The following is a 22,470-nucleotide window of genomic DNA, read 5'->3' as shown; positions in this document are numbered from 1 at the left end:
GTGGTACAAAGTATTTTGTGAAGTTCATTGATTATTTTTCGTGTAAAGTATAGGCTTACCCCATTAATCTTAAGTCCGATATCTTGATTGTATTTCAGAGATGGCTTGTATTTGTTGAAAACCAGACTAGGCATAGGCTAAAATGCCTTAGGACTAACAATGAGAGAGAATATGTGTCACGTGCTTTTGAGAAACTATGTGACGAGAGGGGTATTAAGCGTCAATTGACCACCCCCTATACCCCACCCCAGAATAGTTTGGCTGAGCGGATGAATAGAACCATCCAGGAGCTTGTACGCAGTATACTTAGCCATGCAGGCTTACCACGCAGCTTTTGGGCTGAGACAGTCAATACAGCTGTGCATATCATAAATAGATCACCTTCTAGTGGTTTGGATTTCCAAGTTGCAGAGGAGGTATGGACTGGGAAATCTTCGTCTTATGCGCATCTACGTGTCTTTGGATGTGAGGCATTCTACCATGTGCCCAAAGACAAGCGTACTAAGTTGGATCCTAAGAGTATCTAATGCATTTTCCTTGGCTATGGGGATGCAGGTGAGATGGGTTACCGCCTCTGGGATCCGCAAAGCACAGAAAGCCATTTGCAGTCATGATGTAGTTTTCCATGAGAAGATAAGATACATAGGCAGCCTGAGAAGGTGGTAGAGATACGCATGGTTATATTCCAAGAGGAGCTAGGTGCTCCTACATAGCCAGTTGGAAAGCCTGCAACAACAGTTGGTACACATGGACAGGGTATTGGACCAGCCGCCCGCAGAGCCTGCCATGAGACGGTCTACTGGAGATAGACGTCCACCCGATAGATGTGAACCCTCGATGCATTATGTCTTGGTTACAAATGCAGGAAAACCTCTCACCTATGATGAGGCTAAGCACAAGGGTGACAAATCACTCCTGGGAGAGGGCTATGTAGTCTGAGATAGACTCCTTGCATAAGAATATGACTTGGGATTTGGTTGCATTGCCTCAGGGCAAGAAGGCTTTGCCATGAAAATAGGTGTACAAACTAAAAAGCATCCCTGGGAACCCCAAGCCAGCTTATAAGGCAAGACTTGTCGCTATAAGGGTTTTAAATAGGAGAATGGAGTTGACTTTGATGAAGTTTTTTCTCCTGTGGTCAAGATTTCTATCATATGCTTGGTTTTGGCCTTAGTTGCACAGCTTGACTTGGACATGTATCAGATGGATGTCAAGACTGCATTCTTGCATAGGGATTTGCATGATGAGATATACATGGAGCAGCCTAAGGGCTTTGTAGAACCTGGCGGGAAGCACCTAGTGTGCAAATTGAAGAAAAGTCTTTATGGCTTGAAGCAAGTACCTAGGAGTGGTATCATAAGTTTGATACCTTTATACAGTCATAGGGCTACAACAGGAGTGCTATGGATTTGTGACTTTACACAAAGAAAGCCCATGATGGCTTCTTGCTTATTTTGGTACTTTACGTGGATGATATGCTGATAACAGGGAAAGCTTATGATGAGTTGGATGATCTTAAATCTCAGCTAAAGAAGAGCTTTGAGATGAAGGATTTGGGATAGGTCTCCCACATTCTTGGTATCATGCGCATTAAGCACGGCAGGCATCATGGACTACTCTACCTCTCCCAGAGGGAGTACATTCATAAAGTCCTTGAGCGTTTCTGCATGTAGAACGTCAAGCCTATTGGCTGTCCATTACCTTCTTATGTGAAGATTTCACAGGCCGATTGTCCGTAGACGGATGAGCATAGGGTCGAGATGGTCAAGATCCCTTATGTATCAGCCGTGGACAGTTTGATGTATACCATGATAGCCACTCGTCCAGATATTTCCTTTGTAGTTAGTATTGTGGCACGTTATATGGCTACACATGGCAAAAAGCATTGGGATGCCGTAAAGGGTATCATGAGATACCTAAAGGGCACAACAGATATGTGTATTTACTATGGCATCCAGTATACATGAGTTATGGGCTACACAGACTCCGATTATGCAGGACATGCAGATAGTAGGAAGTTCAGTTTTGGCTATGTCTTTACCTATGCTGGAGGTAATGTTTCTTGGATGTCCAAGGCTCAGAAGTGTACGGCTCTCTCTATCACTGAGGTTGAGTATGTTGCGGCCACTGAGGCTTCCAAGGAGGCCATATGGTTGGGCCCTTTGGTTCATGACCTTGGGATTGATACTATACCTACATTGCATTTGGATTCTATGAGTGCTATTCAGGTAGCCAAGAATTCGGTCTTCCATGTGAAGACAAAACACGTTGAGGTGAGATATTACTTCATACGTGGGATCGCAGAGGATAAGTTTGTTGACATTGTCAAGATCTCCACTAATAAAAGTCCTACGGATCTGCTCACGAAAAGCCTCACTATTGAGCACTTTGCATTCCTCAGGAGATTGATGGGCGTTGGATGAGATGACGTTTTTCCTCATCCTGTTATACATGTGCACATTGTACTGTCTTTTCTTTTTCTTTTCACTCCTCACTAGAGTAGATTCACCTTTAAGTGGGAGATTGTTGGGGGTAAATGCACCTTTGCCTAGCCGCTCGTGTATTACTACACTGCAGGTGGCGGGTGCCTGTCATCATCACTTTATTCTTTATTCTTTTAGTGACAGTTTGGATAATGAAAGGCTCAATCACACATTGTGACTATTGGAGTTTCCATTTGTGTCTCTCTCTCTTCTTGCTCTTGCTCTCCACCATAGCTCCCTTCCAAGTAAGTTTCGATCCTTCCCACCTTTCATATAGATCGCAAAACCAAAAGAGAATCATGTGGAGAATCAATCTGAAGAGATCGAACTAGTGCCAATAGCTTCTCAATAGCATGCAATCTTTATCTGTGAATGGAAACGTGCTAAATTGCACATATGTGGCCACTCATTGCACATTACAAATTGAGAGGTCAAAGGAGGCTATCCCCTTGCATAGAAACTCTAAGAGAAAATTGATCCAACAGCTACATCATGTATCAATTAAATATTTCATATCAAAGAAAAGAAAAATTCAAGTGTAAGGGTAATCTATCTAAGGAAACATGCTAAAATGCAAGTCAATTTCCTATGCATTACAATGGAAAATTGTCAAAAGTACATACTAGTGCAAAATCTTCATCTCTAAGAACTTTGGTGAGAAACCATCATCATGTATCGTATGCATACAATCAATCAACCCCAAGCTCCCAAATGTTTAGAATGGAAGGCATAGCCATTAGAGGATGGGCACAACTAAGATCATAGATCTTGCTTCAAAAAATGCATCCCAATCATGACATTTAGGTACGTCCATCACACAATGCCTAGAGGTAGAATGGGAGGGCTCCATACATATGTTGAAATCCCCCACTGGTAAACCATGTCTACCAAGAGAAAGACATGATTGCAAGGGAAAGACATGATTGCAATTGCCTTCATAAATCACGATGATGTGAGACATCATCGGGTGCATAAGCACTAACTAGCCATAAAATCTCACCTTTATGTGATTTCAACTGCCAAAAATCTACTAGATGCATCCTTTTTAACTAAGACAAGCTCAAACTTCTTATGAATAATCATTAACACATTAGAATGCAATACTATAGAGACTCTCACATAAAGCAAGTTAAACCCATGATACTGAACAATCCTTCTAGCTTCTTTATGACTTTTAGTTCAAAGAGAATCCCAATCATTATCATGCAAAATTGACCACATATCATGTTGTTTGGTATGAGAGCAAATACTAAGAACATTCCATGTTGTAACTTTTATTCACAAGAAGGAGAAACTCAACTTTGAGGTTTGTCTCGCCTCCCCTTGTTCTTAGATGCCAAGGCCTCTTGAACTCCATCATTTATGGAGTCAACCAACATTGCCTTGCTCTATTTGTCAAAGATAAGGTATGAAGGTGGATCACATGATTGATTTGCTTAGGGTTGTAACTTATAAGCTAGGTTCAATCTAGAGGGACCTTTTGTCATTCAACCATTTTGTTTTCCAAAGAATTTGTACTTTTGATGTACATATGTGCGGAAGGAATCTTGGGAGCTCACTAAAGTGCCAACACATCATACATCATCATGCTTTTTGGCTTTCTTGATATGCACATCTATGCAAACAGGTTCAATATTAAGCGATGGCAAAATTTGTTATTTACCTTTTGCAAGTCTCACTCAACATAGGAGATGCCAAAGCCATCATGCTACATGTCAACACCACTATTCAACTTCTCGTGTTGTTTATTAGGACATTCCGCCATACAGGGATCCAATTTTCCACAAGAAGTGATGGCCAACAAATGTTCCCCATTTAAGTCAAAATCACAAAGGATACATGGCTTTAGAATTAATGTGCCATCGATAGACCTCTTTTGTGATGTGCCCCACACCATTCAGATATGGTCTTTATTAGCTACCCAAATATTTGGAGGAACCAATACATTTCATATGGTAGCCATGGCCGCTTTCAACATGGACTGGAACATGCTCATCAAAATCTGGAAGATTATGTTGATTATGCTCCACACATTCTCCAAGTAGAGTATTTGCAAAGTCCCGTAAATGTTCCCGATCTAAATCCTGAGAGAGATGTTTAACTGACTAGCAGCTCGAGCATAAGATCGGAGCAGAGGAGCCGTTAACTCCTTGTGTACGATCATCCGCATCATGCTCACTGCACTGAACTACTGGCTCCAAATCCATACATGCCACCATCGATTCTTCCTCCGCCCAAAGCTGCCATTGCTTGGTCGATAAAAGATATGTTTAGGTCAAGCATGAACCGATTCAACCCATCTAACTCTTGACTTACTATTGCTCTACCTTTACGTCTGCAAATCTATCCACCTGCACAAGCCATTGCCTGCAAACCCTACACCAATTCCAGTAAACTGTGTTGTACCACAAATAGCAATATGATCAAATCCCCACTACAGGTCACTGCCTGCACATCCCCCACCTTGCCTATTTCCTGTCCCGTTTAGGGTTCACACTTTGCACAGGAAACCAGAGACTTGGCTGCACACCTCCCTCTCCGTCTCTGACATGTTGATGTGCAAATGACACCTCAGGTCTGCAAACCACGCAAGTTGGTACGTCACGTCTCAAGCCCATAGTTCATGTAGGTGACCTCTTGTCTGCTATTCACGCAATGCAGCTTTAAATATCCTTGTCCAACGTCTTAGATTGTTGCCATGTTGCTATGCTCCCCCGGCCCTTCTCTCTCTCTGGGCTCTCTCTCTCTCTCTCTCTCTGGGCACGCAAAAGGCGTAATGACAATGTTTGTGTTCATGAAAAACCAAAACTTAATGTAAAGTAAATTGTAAAAATTTTCCAAAAAAAACCTTCAAAATTTAAAGAATTAGATCTAAAGCCTTTAAAACAATTTTAGTTATAAAAATGACAAATACATGTAATTTGATTTAGATATCCCTCCAACTTTTTGACCTACAAGTTTTCGTATTTGCTACCAAAAATATATTTTGTAAACACTTGCATAGAGAAATAAGAATATTACATCTCAATGTAGTCACAAGAGGCCTGAAGAGGAAGGAGGAAGGAGGAAGGAGGAAAAACTAGCCACCACTTTAAAACACACCTCCCCAGTAGAATGTATCGTGTGTTAAAAAATTTTGATGAGTTACTTTTCTAGTGCTGCAAAGCCTAGTGCAAAAAACAATAAGTGAAAGCATGCAAGAGATCAACTTTGCAAGCTACAATAGTTGATACCTTAGAATGCAAGTTGCACAAGTCCTTGACTCAACACATGGGCCAAGATACACTACTCATGTCTTAATATCCCACACTATATCGGATGCTTCAACCACAATTAATTCCCTCTTCTAAATTCAATTATCCTATGTGATACAAGTTACATGGTCATGATATTCTACATATAGTAGTGTAGATTCCATGATGACTTCAAACAAACAACTACTCATGTTTATACGTTCCATATTGTATTAAACACTTCCAAGCACACTCAATGCCTCTTCTAGCTTCACATATTACACATTGTGTATTTGGTCATCCTAGATGATTTAGGTTAAATGGACATGATGGTTTGTAGAACAATGTACTTTGTTCAAAGACCTTTGCATAATAGGTAGTGATAGTACAACTAGACCTACACAAAGCTTATGATAATGTTAGGTGCTCATAAATCTTCCAATTGTGTGAAGGGTGAGTTTTCACGTACATTCAAATTTTTAAAGTTAAGTGAAACTAGAGTAATAGGGATCCAACATGGATGTGAGTTCTTGCTTGCAAATGTCATCAAGTTGTGATGGTGCCAAAAAACCAATTAATTTAATACATGGTAGTGTTGTGAAATCTATTAATTTCATGCACAAAGAGCTCTCTTTTCCTTCTCTCTCTCCCCTTTTCTTGTCCTCTTCTCTCTCCCCCCCTCTCTCTCTTTCTCCTCTTTTTTCATTTTTTCTTCTCTTTTAAAATTTTTTTATCTTTATAATTCTCTCTTTAGTCTCTCCCCCCACTCTCTTACTATTATTATTATTATTATTATTATTATTCTCTCTATGCCCCTTCCAAAAAAAGGTTTTCCTCTCTTTTCCTTCTCCCCCTTTCCTCTTCTTTTATTTTTTTGTTGTTCTTCGTCTCTTCATTCTCTTCAAAAAAATTTGTTCTCTTTTAAATTTTATATTTCCTCTATAATTCTCTCTGCGTTCATACTCTTTTCTTCTCTCTCTTTCTTTTTTTCCTCTTAAATTTTATATTTTCTCTGTAATTCTCTCTATCCCCTCCTCTCTCATCATTCTTCTCTCATTGTATCTCTTGGTTTTTTGTTCTCATTTTTCTCTTTTTCTCTATCATATATTTTTATACTCTATTTTTCTCTTTCCTTGTCCTCTATAATTAAAAAGGGGGGGGGGGGGGGGGGGGGGTGTGTGGGAGGGAGAGGGATGGCAACACCCGCGAGAGAGAGAGAGAGAGAGAGAGAGAGAGAGAGAGAGAGAGAGAGAGAGAGAGAGAGCAAAGTCATTTAGTAGTATAACCAAACTAACATAGTAATATACATTGCACCAAATTGTGAGACTAAAAACAATGTCATAGGATTCAAACTCTATTCATTAATTCATGAACCATTGTATTTTTCTCAATTGCAATCAAAATATTATTTATTGATGGCTTTGCGCCCAAAACCTTTCTCATCTTCAATTTAAGTTAGAATGCTTGTACAAAGTGAAGCTTCTTACAAGCCACAAGACAACTAATTTTGTTAGATCAAGTGCTCCTCAACTCACAAAAAGCAAGTAACTTGGGCAAAAGGCAACCGACAATTCCTACTATAAAAGGCAACTTTTTAAAAAAAAGGGTCTAGGGAATGGTTCATTTGGGATTCCCTTGCCTTGAAAAAATGGTTCCCTAATATTGTTACATTGAAGGTCCACAATTAGTATGAAGGAGATACAATTGCTTTTGGAACCAAAGCGCGAGTAGCATCAAAGTATAGATTCTCTCATTGAACGTACAGCCATTATGTACACATGCCACATCCACATGCCCGCGCACACATGACATATCTCCACAAGATTATAAAGACCAACAAAGCAGTACAATGTCTAATACATATACGATGCTTGATAATGAGCAACATTGCAAACCCTCAAATTTTGATGATCTCATTCAGAAATTTAAATATGCCACCTTTCCAAATCCTCTCTCAAGAGTTCCACAATAATTTCTAAATAAAAATCATACTTAGGTCCACTTTTTACACATTGGAGAACCGTGTATCCCAAGTAAAGAAGTCCACATACACAGTCTGCTCATTTGCCATTAGAGATCCATAACCCCCCCTAATTAGAAAAACACTCATCCTCGTCACTTGTTGAAGATCTTTCCAAATCATCATCTTCAATGTAAGTATTTAACCTGGCCCACCATCCAACACGATTTGATTAGAAGAGAGAGCTACTCAAGAACATCACAAGAAACATATGCTCTAGTTCTAAGGAACATAGATGATAGGTAAGCGCGCCTGCTCTACGGATTGACTATGTTTCCTAGGAACATAGATGATAGGTACATGTGCCTGATCTACGGATCGTAACTTTTATCGTCAGGTAGATACAAATGGGTTGTATTGATGATTATCAATCATGTACCTTAGCTCAAGTAAGGACTGACATGAGTTCCTTGATTCAACGCTCGGAACACCAGAGGGGTTAGATTCAAAGGAAGTGTCCCTGAAGCTTCTTTCCACGTCCATGAACTCATTGTAGCATGTTGACCTTGCTGAATTGAGAGATGCATTCATCCCATGGAGCTCCATTATCTGTTACCATCACTCAAGAGACATTCAATCAGAACACAGAAACTCATTTAAGCAGGAAATTAGTATCTGAAATGCGGTCTAAACACCCCCCTCCAAGAGTAGGAGACCACCCATTGCAAAAATGGCAGCCGGCAAGTTTCCTTCATGGTAACATTACACACACCACATATCCCTGCAACACCCTTTGGCCTGAATGTAGGAGCTTCTTTCAAAGTAACACAAATCCTTGCATACATCTCTACAACCACCTTTGGCCTGGACACAAGGTGCCAATGCAAATCTACAAACATAATGAGACAGAAACACAGAGACAAGAAGAGATATACCTTCTTCTGTAGTATCTCATTTTCTTCACGAAGCTCTCTCTCCTACCATTATGTACAGGTAAGTGGACTCTTGTTAGCAAAATTTGCAGTAAAACAAAGGACTGATCTATCCACCTTATTTGATCTGTATATCAGTTCCCCACACCTTTTGAACAAGGCTCTCAATGCGCTCACGGATAAGCTGCTCCTGAATTTGCAAAAAACCAGACCATAATTTTATCACTGATGAAATCTAGATTGAGGCGGCCCTTAAAAGCTATGCAGATCTACAAGAACATACTTTTCTGGCCCGGATGTTCTTCAGACCTGTGGTCATCTCGTCTTCTAGCTCCTTGAGCTTCTCATCTGAAAGTAGTCGCAACTCCTCCATATCCCCTTTCCTCTGCCTGCATGCAGAATATTCAAGAAAACAAAACATCATGAAGCCAATGTGATGATATTGACCATGACACATAATGACCAATGAACTTGAGGGGATAATCATGAACCAAAGCAGAACAAGATTTACAATTGCTCCCGCCGAAGCCGCTCTATCTCCTCTCTCAAGTTCATCCTCTCCTGCATCACAAGTAAAACGTCTAAGATAAACCAGAACTCAAAATTCATCCTCTCCTGCCTGCCATACTGTAAACAAGAAAATGTTGGCAAAGCAACTCAAACAGAAACACAGATAAAAACAATATCATTTTTAGAACAAGAACAACAATGGTTAGAGCTATCGAAAAATAAACAGTGCTTGAAACTATCAAATGGAGTGTTCTTGGGTCTGATCTACACCTCTACCATTGTATTGTTCTGGCTGTGAACACCATTGGAAAAGAAAACAGCAATTGCCAAGTTATCTTAAAGGTTCACGAATGTTCGTAAATGTTCTAAAAGCCACATTGTTCCCGTAGAGGCACCATCTATTTGGTCTTCTCCATGTGACCCCTGATATCATTGCTTGTGGTTTGTTGTTCAACTCCTGCTGCAAATTTATTCCCATGCTGCAACCTGGCCCACTGATTATCTTGTGTTCAAACAATCATGATTCATTGTTCATCCAGAAAAATGGGTTAACTTTAACATTTTACATAGGCCTGCAGATCAGGTTATGACCGTATCATCCCTGGTTACTGCACAACATATTAGTGAATCTGCTGAATCTGCTTATTCTCTGCTCCTTTTCTTTTGCACCCCTATCATCCTGGCGGATACAAATCTTGTGTGACAGAGTGTGCATAATTCTTGATGTAGCCAGGAGATTTTTATGAACTGTTGAATTTTTTTTCTCTACATTTGTAGCAAACAAAAATCAATACAGGATTTAGATACATTAAAGATGCAAGACACCAGGATTGGATCTCACTGAGGCAATCCATCGAGGGATGGAAGGGCTGGTTCATCACACCATTGGAACACTCCTAGAAAATGCAAGCGATGGAGGGCTGGTTCATCACACCAGTAATGAGGGTAGCAGTGCTTGCTCTATTGGAACACTCCTAGAAGATGTAAGGGAGGCAAAGGTGAGGTGCCTAGTCCTTGCATCCATCTTCCATGTCTCTTACACATACTTGAAGTTTTCATACAATCAAGGAAATTCCAAGGAATCACCCCTAACAAGCACCACAAAACTTGACCTATTGGACTACTTAGAGCCTCAAGTATCCTAGAAGGACCTCTTGTACCTGGAAGTAATCTTCAATTGGAACTCAAATATGAAATATTACCCTCAATGTGGGTCGCCTTGAGGGTAGATTCTCAACATTTGGGCGAAACTACCACAAGTTCCACTATTTCCTTCCCACATGAGGCACAAGACATTTGACCTCATAGAGCTTTATATAATTCTAAAAGCACCTCCAATCTGTTGAGAAATGGTAATGCAAGTGGGAGGAAACACAGTTTACAGCAAGCACTATGAAAAAGAAACTCAGAAACAATGAAAAAGAAAGATGAATGAAGAACACTGAATCATGCTGAATGAATCATGTTGATACAATGGACTGAGCTCAAAGATGACTGCATTATCCTGTCTGATCAAGTGGCAGTACATGTGGATGAAGATGCTCTGTGGAGGAAGCGAAGCACAGTTCTCCAGGCAGTGGGATGTCAAAGAAGACAATGGAAGATGATGGACAGCAGTGAAGGGAGTGAAACACAGTCCTCAAAGGCTGTCAGTGAAGACGGATCTGCTGAAATCTGTCCGTAATGATGCTGTTATCAAGACGACTACTGGGCAACCAACTGGAGGAAAAAACACAGAAGTGTCAGCCAGCATCTGTCCAAATAAGTGGCTGCAAACAGGTGACTGCTGGACAGATGCTGATCACCAGCAATACAAAAACTGCTCCAGGTGCAGGATTACAAGAGGACTGCATACTGAATATACCCATACGCAGCAGTAGCAGATGGAATCAGAACCTGAAATTCACAAACACAGGTCAGTTGCTGTAGTAACTGCCACAAAGAGAGAGAGAGAGAGAGAGAGAGAGAGAGAGAGAGAGTGTGTGTGTGTGTGTGTGTGCTGGGGTGGCAGCCAGCACAGCAAAATGCAGCCTTGGCAATAGTGTTTGTGACCAGCAGTAGCAGGGTGGCTCTGCACAGCAAAATGCAGCAGATATATTCTTGCCTGCAGCATATACTCCTCCAGGAATGGTCATGGCTGGCTGCCTCAGGAAGAAGGGAACCACTTGGGAAGAACCCACAAACTGAGATGTCCACTGTCTCAGGCTGTGGGCAGCAGTGGAGACTGTTCAGAGTGAAGTAACTGATGAAAGGTGAATGAGATGATGGGTAACAATAATGGCCAACCTTATTTATGGGAAAAAAGGGGGCATTTGTCATATTGTGCACCAAAAATGCCAAGTAATACAAAAAAACCTTTTTGGAGCTGTAAATGGAGACCAAAATAGAAAATTAACGTAGTATATTATTTGTTAATGCACTTAATGACTTTGGTTCCTCAGCCAAATTATCCTTAGTACTATGCAAATGAAGGCACAAGTTCCTTGTACAAATCACATTGAGAAGCTCAGACATTGGCCCCACCTCCAGCGTAGACCTTGATTCACCTAGACAAGTCATGGCTTAACCCTAAGAATACGAAGATGACCTAGTTACACAGTAGCTTGAAGTTGGACACTAGTTGGCTTCTCAACCCTAAAGTTGAGGATAGTAAGATCTTTTGAGCTCAATTCACATCTATACCTTGACTAGCATGAGTCCAAACAATGTTTAGACGAACATAGATGTTAACAACACTAGTCCAAAGATATCACGATTCATAGCATCAAGAGACAGTATTGAAAAGACAAATTCAAAGAAAAATGGTCATAAATAAGTCAATCCAAAAGTTCATACATCCAACACATAAGTGACAATAAGTCAATCCAAAAGTTCATACATCCAACACATAAGTGACAATAGTTGACCCAATTCAAAAGTTCAGATATCCAACTCATAAGTAGTAAGCTCTAGACTCTAAATAGTAGATACTAGACTCCAAAATTAAAGTTTGGACTTCAAATTCAATATTTGATTTTGCCTCATTCAAACTATAGAGCTATTATTAGTTGTTAGTATTTACTTCTTCAATCATGGCTCAATCTTCCAATTGGCTTCCCAAATCCTAGTTCAAACAAAAGATCATTTCTTTAGATGTGGTCTCTAGCACCATCAGCATGAAATAGGGATACCATCCCTCCCCTATTTTTGGACTCTACATTGACAAGATAGAAGACCACATCACACAAGGAGGAGGAGACGTAGTGGACATAGTAGCCACACTAGTCTCTATTATGCTTTATGCTAATGATACTATGAGTCATAGGAGGGTCTACAATGGCATCTCCATGCCCTAAATGAATTTCACAGGAGTCACAGGAGGGTCTACAACAACATCTCCATGCCCTATATGAATTTCATACACAACGTGAATTTGCAATTAATCTTAAGAAAACCAAGATCTTGATCTTCCATACATAACCCTAGTGCGGAGGGGATTGGTCTTCACTCTACGAGTTAAACAGGTGGTAGTTGTGGACTCATATGTTTACTTTGGGATCACATTACTGTATTTGTTGGGAGATTTTCCATGGCACAAGTAGTCAAAGATCCACTTATGTGAGTATTTGCAACATTGGGCATGTTGGAGGGAGAGTGCTATTGAGCATACCTCCACAAGCCCCACACACAAAGGTGGCTATTTGACACATTTGTTATACCAGCCATGATATATGGTGCACCTATTGAGACCCCTAGCTTGGCTTTTTATGGACATAGATTGACAGACCATAGACTATCATGCTCTCATGGATGAACCTAGATACATCTTTGAAGCTTCCAAGGAATTAGCACGTGCAAGATATGAGAACTCATGGTATGCATAGGTCGAGGAGTGGCTCGCAAGATATGGGATCATCATGAGCCACCTTGCCTCCTTTTAGTATGACCCTAACTCTCCCTCCATACACCTTTCCTCACAGCAGTCATGTGATAAGATCTCTACTAGTTACACGTATAGCATACATGGATCTCACCTCAATCGTCCCTTCCCCTAGGCTTCCCCTAAAGATGTTAATAATACAAGAGCCCCTTTATAAGCATTATAATAGATGGTTTCATTCAAAGACTTGTGTGAAGGCTACTTAGTTGGTAAGACGCAACGATTTTCCTTTCCCAAGGATTCTCACATCGATTCTCCATTTATTTTGGATCTTCTTCATAGTAATATTTGTGGTCCTATGCATACCAAATCTCTTGATGTATTCCTCTATCTAGTCACCTTTGTTGATGGACAAATCCTAATTCTCTTGGATACATGGACTAAAGTTTAAGTCTAAGTTTTTCTCTTGCTTCGAGACTTTTAATGCCATGGTGGTGAACCAAAGCGGCTCTCGCATTCAAATCCCTCATACCGATGGGGAGGTGAATATCTTTCTAAATAGTTTTCATAGTCTCTTGCATCTTGAGATATTCATCATCAGTGCACTATCCCTTACCCCCCACAAAAAAATGAATTGGTGGAATGGAAGAATAGATTGCTAATGGAGATAATAAGATGCATGGTAAAAAATAAATTACCGAATTCTTTTTGGTTCCATGCTATTTTATGTGCTACTTATGTTTTGAATAGTTGAATGACACAAGCTTTGCCCACCATTACGCCTTATGAGGCATTGATTGGCTCCAAGGCTTCTATCTCTCATATGAGGACTCTTGGTTGATTAGCATATACTCATCTGCCTTCCCAGAAAAAGGCACAACTTGGATGTCAAGATTTTCACTATACATTTATTGTGTATAGTGTTGAAAGACATGCATACCACATTTATTAACCTTTTACTAGTAAGATTATCATCACCCAAGATGTTATCTTTGCTGAAAATGTTTCTCAGCCTTTGCTTAACTATCAAAGACAGCCTAATATTGATGATTAAGATATCTTTGATAGCTTATTTTTGCTCTTCCAAAATGGTTCCAGGGCTAGCCCTTCTATTCAACTTTAATTTCTACCCCTTATAGGTTCATTCCACTAGTTTAATCAACATGATTTATAGCCACAATAATAGTTCAATACTTGTCCCATAAACCAACACACTATCAATGATCATTTGAAGCACATTATGCTTGAAATTTACAACCCAAAAGAGTGTTGGCCTAGGTGTGATGTAATTGTGCAAATCAATCAAAGAGAATAAATTTATTAATCAATGCACAATTATACTTGATTACAAAAGAGAAAAGCAATGTATTAATGAATGATAGAGAAATAATGCTTAAGGTCATCACAACGAAAGTGCCACACTTATGTGAAAATGATGCATGAAGTGTCATCTTATACTAAAATTAAACCCTAAATGGCTCAAATTTCCTAGGAAACCCTAACTAGGATCCTAACCCTAGTGTCACTTAGTGTTTAGGATACTACGGGCAACAACTGCATTTAGTTGACAGTTTAAATGCCTAGGGAGCATGCATAATGGATCAAAGAGCATCAATATATAGCCCATGAGATGACCTACCAAAATCCCCTCCATAAAATGGGTGGATTGATTTGGGAATAAAAATAAAATCCTAGAAATGATGATATATGTAGTCATGGTTACACATATTCATCCTAAACAAATCACATTTTAAAAGGTAACATATGTAGAAATAGTTGAATAGCTCAAAACTTATGGAGAAATATGATATGCTGAGTAGAATGAAAACGTGGAAACAGGTAAAAACCCAACTCACTAAGATTTGATTTTTTAGATGAAGAGTGACACGAGTCCCGCTTCTCCTCCCAGCCTTGCCTAGATAATTGCTGGCAACTTTCTTCGTGATCTCACTGCCATTCGTCAACCTTTAGTGGGTCCTACTATTCTTGGACTCTAGTTCATTCTAGGCTCCCCTTAACCCCGTTCGGGCGCCCAAGGCCCCTGGACGGTCCTCCCTCACGCCTGTTTCCCGTAATTTACCTTATTAATATAGCATTTCCTTCCCCTTAAGAATCGATTTCATCCTCGAAAACGATACTTGGAAGGTCTAATTGTAAATTGGGAAACTTTTTTCTTAGGGTACTTACTCGCTTTCATGTTGAGCTTTCTTCTGAACAATCTTTCCACTTGACCAAACATTCTTGATAAACAGTATTCCTTGTTCGTTTGTTACGAACATTTAATATTCTTTTTGGTTCATGTGGATTAGATTGGTCATCTAATAGCTCCTCAATGTTATCATTTAAGATTAAATTATCCAAATCACGAAGCTTCTTCCTTAACTTACTTATATGAAAAACTGGATATATTTTACTACCAGCAGGTAGTTGGAGCTTGTAAGCCTGTTCTCCCACCTTTTTAAGTATTGTGAAAGGACTACAATACCTGGGTGAAAGTTTTGGACATTGTCCCGTTTTCATGGTTTTAGTTTGTTCAGGCACTTTAAGATAGACCCATTCTCCTTCTTCAAAGGAGATGTCTCTTCGGTCAGGATCTGCATAACCTCTAGCTCGATTTTGAGCTTTCTTAATATTTTCTTGAGCAAATTTTAACATACTATTCATATTCTCCAAAAATTCTTTAGCTGCCTGAACCTTTTCCTTATGCAGTCCTACTGCATGAGGAGCTTTGGGCTGAAACCCATACATTAACATGAATGGACTATATCCTGTGGAAGAGTGCTTAGCACTATTATATGCAAACTCGACTATCGGTAGATACTCTTCCCAATTAGTTTGCCTTTTACTTACATATGCCCTAAGCATATCTTCAAGGATTTGGTTAACCCTTTCAATATTCCCATCTATTTGCGGGTGGTCCGCCGTACTCATGCTAAGTTAGTATCCAATTTCCTAAATACCGCACGCCAAAATTGACTATCAAATTTTCTATCCCGATCAAAAACTATATTTGCCGGAAGGCCATACAATCGGTATATGTTCTCTACGAACAATCTAGCCAATTTTGGTGTTTTAACATCCGTTGAAGTTGGAATAAACCTAGCCATTTTGGTTAACCTATCCACAATCACCCACACGGAGTCGTGCCCCCTCTGTGTTTCAGGTAATGCAACAATAAAATCCATGGAGATACTCTCCCATTTTCCTGAAGGAATCTCTAATCGATGGAGAAGTCCTCCCATTTTCAATCTTTCAGCTTTATTAACCTGGCATTTATTACATTTGACCACATAGTCAAGGACGTCCTTATTCATTCCAGGCCAATAGAACTGCCTTTTAATAAGATTATAAGTCTTATTAACTCCTGGATGTCCCGCGCTAGGGATACAATGACACTCAAAGAGTATCTGGCGCCTTATTTCTTTATCTTTCGCGACACATACCCTACCCTTGTAGAGTAAATAACCATTATCAATGGTAAAATTCTTCCACTTGAATCCGGTTTGAGCAACCCTTGATGCTCCATTTCCTTGTTGAACATCCTTAGATATTCCTTCCTCAGTGGACGCCCTTCCATTTGGATCCCCATTTTCTATTGCTTCCCATATGTTGGAATATGCTGGATCAACCTGGCATTTCGCTTTTAAGGATTCAAGCAAATCGAAAGTGAACTGAGTAAAACTCAATTCATTTATGATGGGCATTCTGTTGAGTGCATCAGCCACTATATGATACTTTCCTTTTCTATACCTTATCTCATAGTCGAACTCTTGGAGGAGTTCGGCCCATCTGGCTTTACACCCTTGTAGATCCGGTTGGTCATTAAGCCACTTAATGCTTTCATGATCCAACAAGATCAAAAGTTTAGCACCGTACAAATAGTGCCTCCATTTCTTCATTGCACGTACTATTGCATACAACTCCCTCTCATAAAAAGAATAATTTTTTTTTGCACGGTCTAATTTTTTGCTTTCAAAAGCTACTGGTCGACCTTTTTGTAATAAGGCCGCGCCTATCGCCTTATCACTGGCATCGGCTTCAACCACAAATGGTTTATTGGGATCCACAATTAATAGTACTAGAGCTATAGCAATAGCTACCTCAAGTTTTTAAAAACTTTCATTTTGGTCTGTTTTCCAATTAAAGCTCTTTCCTTTCCCTTTAAGTTGGTCTGTCATTGGAACACCTATTTTGGCATAATCTCGAATGAATCTACGATAAAATCCAGATAAACCTAGGAAGATCTGCAGCTCTTCCAGGTTCCTTGGAGATGGCTATTGAATAATTGCCCTTACTTTTTCTGGATCCATCTTGATTCCCTCTTTCGAGATAATATGCCCCAAATATTTGACCTCTTGTGCGAAAGATTCAAATTTAGTTTTCTTCGCATAAATGAAATGTGTTCTTATTAGTTGGAATACCAATTGTAAATGTTCCAAATGTTCTTCTCTTGATTTACTAAAGATCAAGATATCATTCAAGAAGACTACTACAAAATGTCCTAGATAGGGCCGTAACATACTATTCATCAGCTTCATAAAGGTAGCTGGTGCATTAGTGAGGCCAAAAGGCATCACCAAAAAATCATAATGCTCGTATCTAGTACGAAATGTTGTCTTAGGAACATCTTGTGCCTTAATTTTTACTTGGTGATAGTCTGATCTTTGAATCTATCTTTATGAAGAATTTTGCCCCTTGTAATTGATCAAAAAGATCTTCCATTCTGGGCATAAGAAATTTATTCTTCACCGTTATCTTATTAAGTGCTCTATAATCAACACAAAGTCGCATAGAACCATCTTTTTTCTTTACCAATAAAATTGGCGAAGCCCAAGGTGAATTGCTGGGTTGTATAAACCCTTTATCAAGGTAATCCTTAATTTGTCTTTCAACTTCTTAGTGCTGTGTTTCACTTAACTTATAAGGTGGTTTAGAAATAGGGTGTGTATCCTTATTTGTGTCGATTGGGTGATTTATATCACCCCTATCTGGTGGAAGGCCACTTGGTAAATCAGAAGGAAACACATCTTTAAATTCATCTAACAAACCACTTAATTCATTATTTACATTCAACTCACAAACATAAGAAAATTGTTGCTTTATATTACAGGAAGTAAAAGTGTTTTGTACAGGAAGAGACCATAACATATATACCTCACAAGCTTCCTTCTTTATCAGCTTCTGAACCTCAGTGAAACACAACAAAGGATTATCAGATACTTCATGGTCACCTTGAATCACAAAAGTCTTACCATCCCTTTCAAATTCCAGTGTATTATGATGATAATTGCGTTTTAAGGATGGTTCCAATCCCCATAGCCACTCCCTCCCTCAAGCAATATCGGCTCTTTCCATAATAATTTGGAAATCAAGTTTATCTTTATATCCTTGGATCTCAATTTCCAAATTGGATACCGTTGTATCCCATATTTTATCATCTTGACCTTGCATCATACGAACAACATATTGATGCCCACTCTTTTGTTGGGGAAGTTTCAATTTTTTGATAAGTGCATAATTTATGAAATTGTGGGTAGCAGAGTCATCAATCATGACTCTAACCCTCTTTCCAGCTATCAATCCATGCACTCTAACTAAATCATGTGGCCCAAAGGTAGGCTGCCACATAGAAGTTGACATACAACACCTATGTTGTACGTCCTTGTGCAAAACCTCTAAAGATTTATACTTTTCATGCCCCTTTAATTCTAGAGTCTGCACTACATGGATTTGTTTTTCTTTTCCCTTGCCCTTGTCCTTATCCTTTCCTTTATCTTTTCCCCTTTTTCCTTTGAGGGCAGTTCCAAGCAGCATGGTTAGGGGATAGGCAATTGAAACATAACTTTTCTTTTTTGGCCTTATCAAAGTCATTTGGACTTAACTTTGGCCTTACAAATTGTTTCTTTTCAAAAGGTTGTTTCTTGCCCTTAAAAAATGGCATTTTCCTTTTAAATTTGCTTACAAATTTTGAGGTTTCCAATTCCTTAGTCTTAGGCTCCGTATCAGTGAGACTAGTGAGTGTACCTAGACATGTACTATCTTCATTGATTAATGCAAATTTAATTGCCTCTTCAAGCGTCTTAGGTGAACTCCTTTTTACTTCCTTTTTACAGGCCTTATCTAGTCCCCTAATGAATCCTCTTGTCTTTTGAAATTCATCTATTCCTTCCAATTTGAGGATTATCTCACGATATTCCTCCAGATATGTCAACAGGGGTCTTTCCTTTTGTCTGACATAATCCCAATCTTCCCAATTTCTTTCCATTTCATTTTCAGGAAGAAATTCTTTCAAAAAGACCGATTCAAATTGAGCCCAAGTTTCAGGTATTTTATTTGCCTCCTTTAAAGTTCACCACCATTTATATGCCTTCGGCCCCAAAGTTAAACTGGCCTCCAGCGCTTGGAGATGTGGTGGAGTATTTTTAAGTTTGTGCAAATCTTCCCATTTTTGGAGAAAATTAAAGATAGTATCTTTATTTCTATATTTTTCCTCCCTGTGAAACTGAGGGGGTTTCATATCTTTTAAAACTGGATTATCCCTCAACTTGTGGTAGGGTTCCTTAGGATCTTGCATAGTCACATCAAATCTTTCAATGAAGATGGGATATCCGACGTTTCTAACTTATTTTTATCCCTTTCTAGTAATAAAGTTAATTGAGATTTTATTTCAATGAGTGTTTGAGTTAAAATTTCCATTTGAACCCCCTGTGCTTGCACACGAGCAATTAAATCATCAAATTGTTCTCGTGTGGCAAAAAATTCTTCCCAAAATTCTTCTTGTATCTCCGTTTCATGGGGATCTACCATAGGGCGGTCCCCCGAACTAGAACCCTCAATTACTCCCTCTTTCCCTTTCTCTTCCATTAATACACTGGAATTAGAAAGCAAATATAAGAAATTTGCGTACCAAGTAAAGTACTTCCCTAGTTATAGTGACAGGGCAACTGTTGCTCGTTTTAATAATAACCCCGAAGAGTGAGGGATAACTTGTCTTTCCCGAACTGAGCCGGTCACACTGGAAATGAAGCTTATTCGCAGAAACAGCTAGTAAGGAGGGGACTAAATATACCCCTTCTTAATGGTCACGTGAACCATCTATACGCCTTCTACATATGAGATAGGTCCGACTGGCTTCGTCCAGCTGGTGACGGGTTTGACTGCCGTCCAATTATTGCGCTCCGAAATCAGTCGTATATGAGTCCCTACGGCCGTAAAACGTATGACGTGTGACGTGTGAGGTACCGTGTTCACCCTGTATGACTCCCTACGGCCAATTATGACAGATGACGGGTGACGTGTCTGTCTTCACGGCAGTTCCGTGTAATGTATGGAGTACCGTCTAGTCGCCTTAGTCGCCTGACCCGTATGACGCCGAAGAAAGCCTTCGTGAGAAACTGACGAAATGGCTGAAACACGACCCAACAGCTCCAGCGACTGTAGCAGAACGCGACGGCGGCTCTGATACCAATGATACGCTGAGTAGAATGAAAATGTGAAAACAGGTAAAAACCCAACTCACTAAGAGTTGATTTTTTAGATGAAGAGTGGCACGAGTCCCGTTTCTCCTCCCAGCCTAATTGCCTAGATAATTGCTGGAAACTTTCTTCGTGATTCAACTGCCAGCCGTGAACCTTTAGTGAGTCCTACTATTCTTGGACTCTAGTTCATTCTAGGCTCCCCTTAAACCCGTTCGGGTACCTAAGGCCCCCGGACGGTCATCCCTCGCGCCTGTTTCCCGTAATTTACCTTATTAATATAACATAATAGCTTTCATAAAAAGATATATCAAAATGTCTTCTAACTAACCAACCCAATCATGATCCATGAATCCATGCATAAGTGAAGAAATGACTTTGAAGAAAAGCTTAAACCCTTTGTGTCCTTGAGGTATGTGAAGACATTCTCCACTACTTGCCACAGGTCCGCAAAAGGACTATGGTTGCTCAAAATGATATCGTAATGTTGCAATTTGGACATTAATGATCCCAGTAATAAACAAATAATAAATATATGCAATAAAAATTAGTAAATCTAAAATATGTCACACAGAAGGAACATGTGTTATAGGATTACTCATTGAATGAGTTTGATAAAAAAAAATTATTGCTTCATCAAAATTAAAAATTGTTCATGAAGTCCTTTGATGCCAGTGCAATAGGCATCCATTTTACCTCCTCCTTCGATGTGAGCATCTTCTAGTTGCTTATGCAAGTAAGTAACTCACACTTCATTGTGTAGTTGATAGATGTAGACAAGTTGATCCCATGCATCCTTGGCTATTTTGCATGGTCAGATGAGTGCAATGATACCTCTCTTCATAGATAAAGTGATTAAGGCATGCACTTGGACATCATGGTCATCCCATCAAAATTTCTCTTGAGTGGGAGGGATATGTGAAAGAGGAAGATAATCATGAGAAGCATGTCACTATGGAGGCGGTAGGCGGTGCCACTATTGGAGAAACCATCCCTTCACAAGGTGCCATTTACAATATACCATAGGTTCTTTGCAACAAGAACATGTCACATCATATATACCCACACTAGATAATAGTCGAGCTTGTTATTGTCGCCAAGCATGCCCAACAGATCATTATTATTGTTGGCCATGAGTGAAAATCAGCAATAAAATAGTAATTACCAAGTGAATATAGATAAAATAAGTGTTTGAAAAACGATAAACCATTGATATAAGAGATGTTCAATGGAGTCAAATAATGTGATATATAATACTTTTCTATTCTTGTTTTTTTACTGGAGGAGAGATGCTCGAAATAAGAAATGCTTGAAATATAATAATAATACTCAATTAATGCAACAATCAATAATACGCCCAAATTAGGGATTAATGGCTGAGAATGCTCCAATAATGTAAACAATAGTAGAATTTTAAAATATTCACCCACTAAATGGGTCGAATAATAAAAATTGTCTTGACTATCATGAATAAAATATGGCCATCAGCCAATTAATATGTTTTTTCAGCACTTTGAGACCAAAGAAAGTAAATTGAGGTAAAAGGCCAAAAAATTGGGTGCTTTGAAGTCAAAATTAGGCAAAACCCCCCAAATTTTACTTTAAAATTCAATAGAAATTGAATAACAATATCACCCAATTGATGTCAAATGTTACACTTGGAGTAGAGTAAAGCCTCAATTTTAATGAATTTTGATGAATCTTAGAAAAGCCCCGAATTGTTTGAAGAAATTTGGGTGAAATTGGGTCAGAACGATGAAAAACCCCAAATTTTATGGAGAAATTGAAGAGAGATTTAAAAAAACAAAGTAAAATTTTAACCAAGATGATATCAAATAATGAAAAGACACAAATTTGGCAATCAATTTTGTGTGATAATAATTGGAGCAATAGATTAAAAGCCCCAAGATTTTCTTCACATTGGAGATAAATAGGGTAATTTTAGTAAAGCCCTGAAAATTCACCCCAAAATGTGCTTATGAGGGTGCAGTGCATGTAAACATGGGCGTATTGACATG

General features: G+C 39.2%; 1 protein-coding gene across 2 annotated transcripts in view; it reads right to left on the bottom strand.

Annotated features, from left to right (window-relative positions):
* Positions 1-7,603: 7,603 nt before the first annotated feature.
* LOC148018350 (MADS-box transcription factor 14-like) overlaps positions 7,604-22,470 on the bottom strand; it is a 72,557-nt gene continuing 57,690 nt past the window's right edge. Inside the window, exons 3-8 of one of the 2 annotated variants that reach the window (XM_087661904.1) lie at positions 9,120-9,169; positions 8,892-8,997; positions 8,757-8,798; positions 8,612-8,653; positions 8,116-8,285; positions 7,604-7,882 (exon numbers count right to left, since the gene is read on the bottom strand). In XM_087661904.1, coding sequence (XP_087518030.1) covers positions 7,807-7,882; positions 8,116-8,285; positions 8,612-8,653; positions 8,757-8,798; positions 8,892-8,997; positions 9,120-9,169 — 486 coding nt within the window. In that variant the 3' untranslated portion in view covers positions 7,604-7,806. Of the gene's footprint in view, positions 7,883-8,115; positions 8,458-8,611; positions 8,654-8,756; positions 8,799-8,891; positions 8,998-9,119; positions 9,170-22,470 lie in introns of those variants that run through there. The other variant, XM_087661905.1, reaches the window with a different exon arrangement.

The sequence above is a fragment of the Lygodium microphyllum genome, chromosome 21 (genome assembly GCF_053477565.2).
Source record: "Lygodium microphyllum isolate KBCC chromosome 21, Lygodium_microphyllum_v1.1.10, whole genome shotgun sequence".
Taxonomy (NCBI): Eukaryota; Viridiplantae; Streptophyta; class Polypodiopsida; order Schizaeales; family Lygodiaceae; genus Lygodium; species Lygodium microphyllum.
This window is presented reverse-complemented; position numbering and strand designations above follow the sequence as displayed.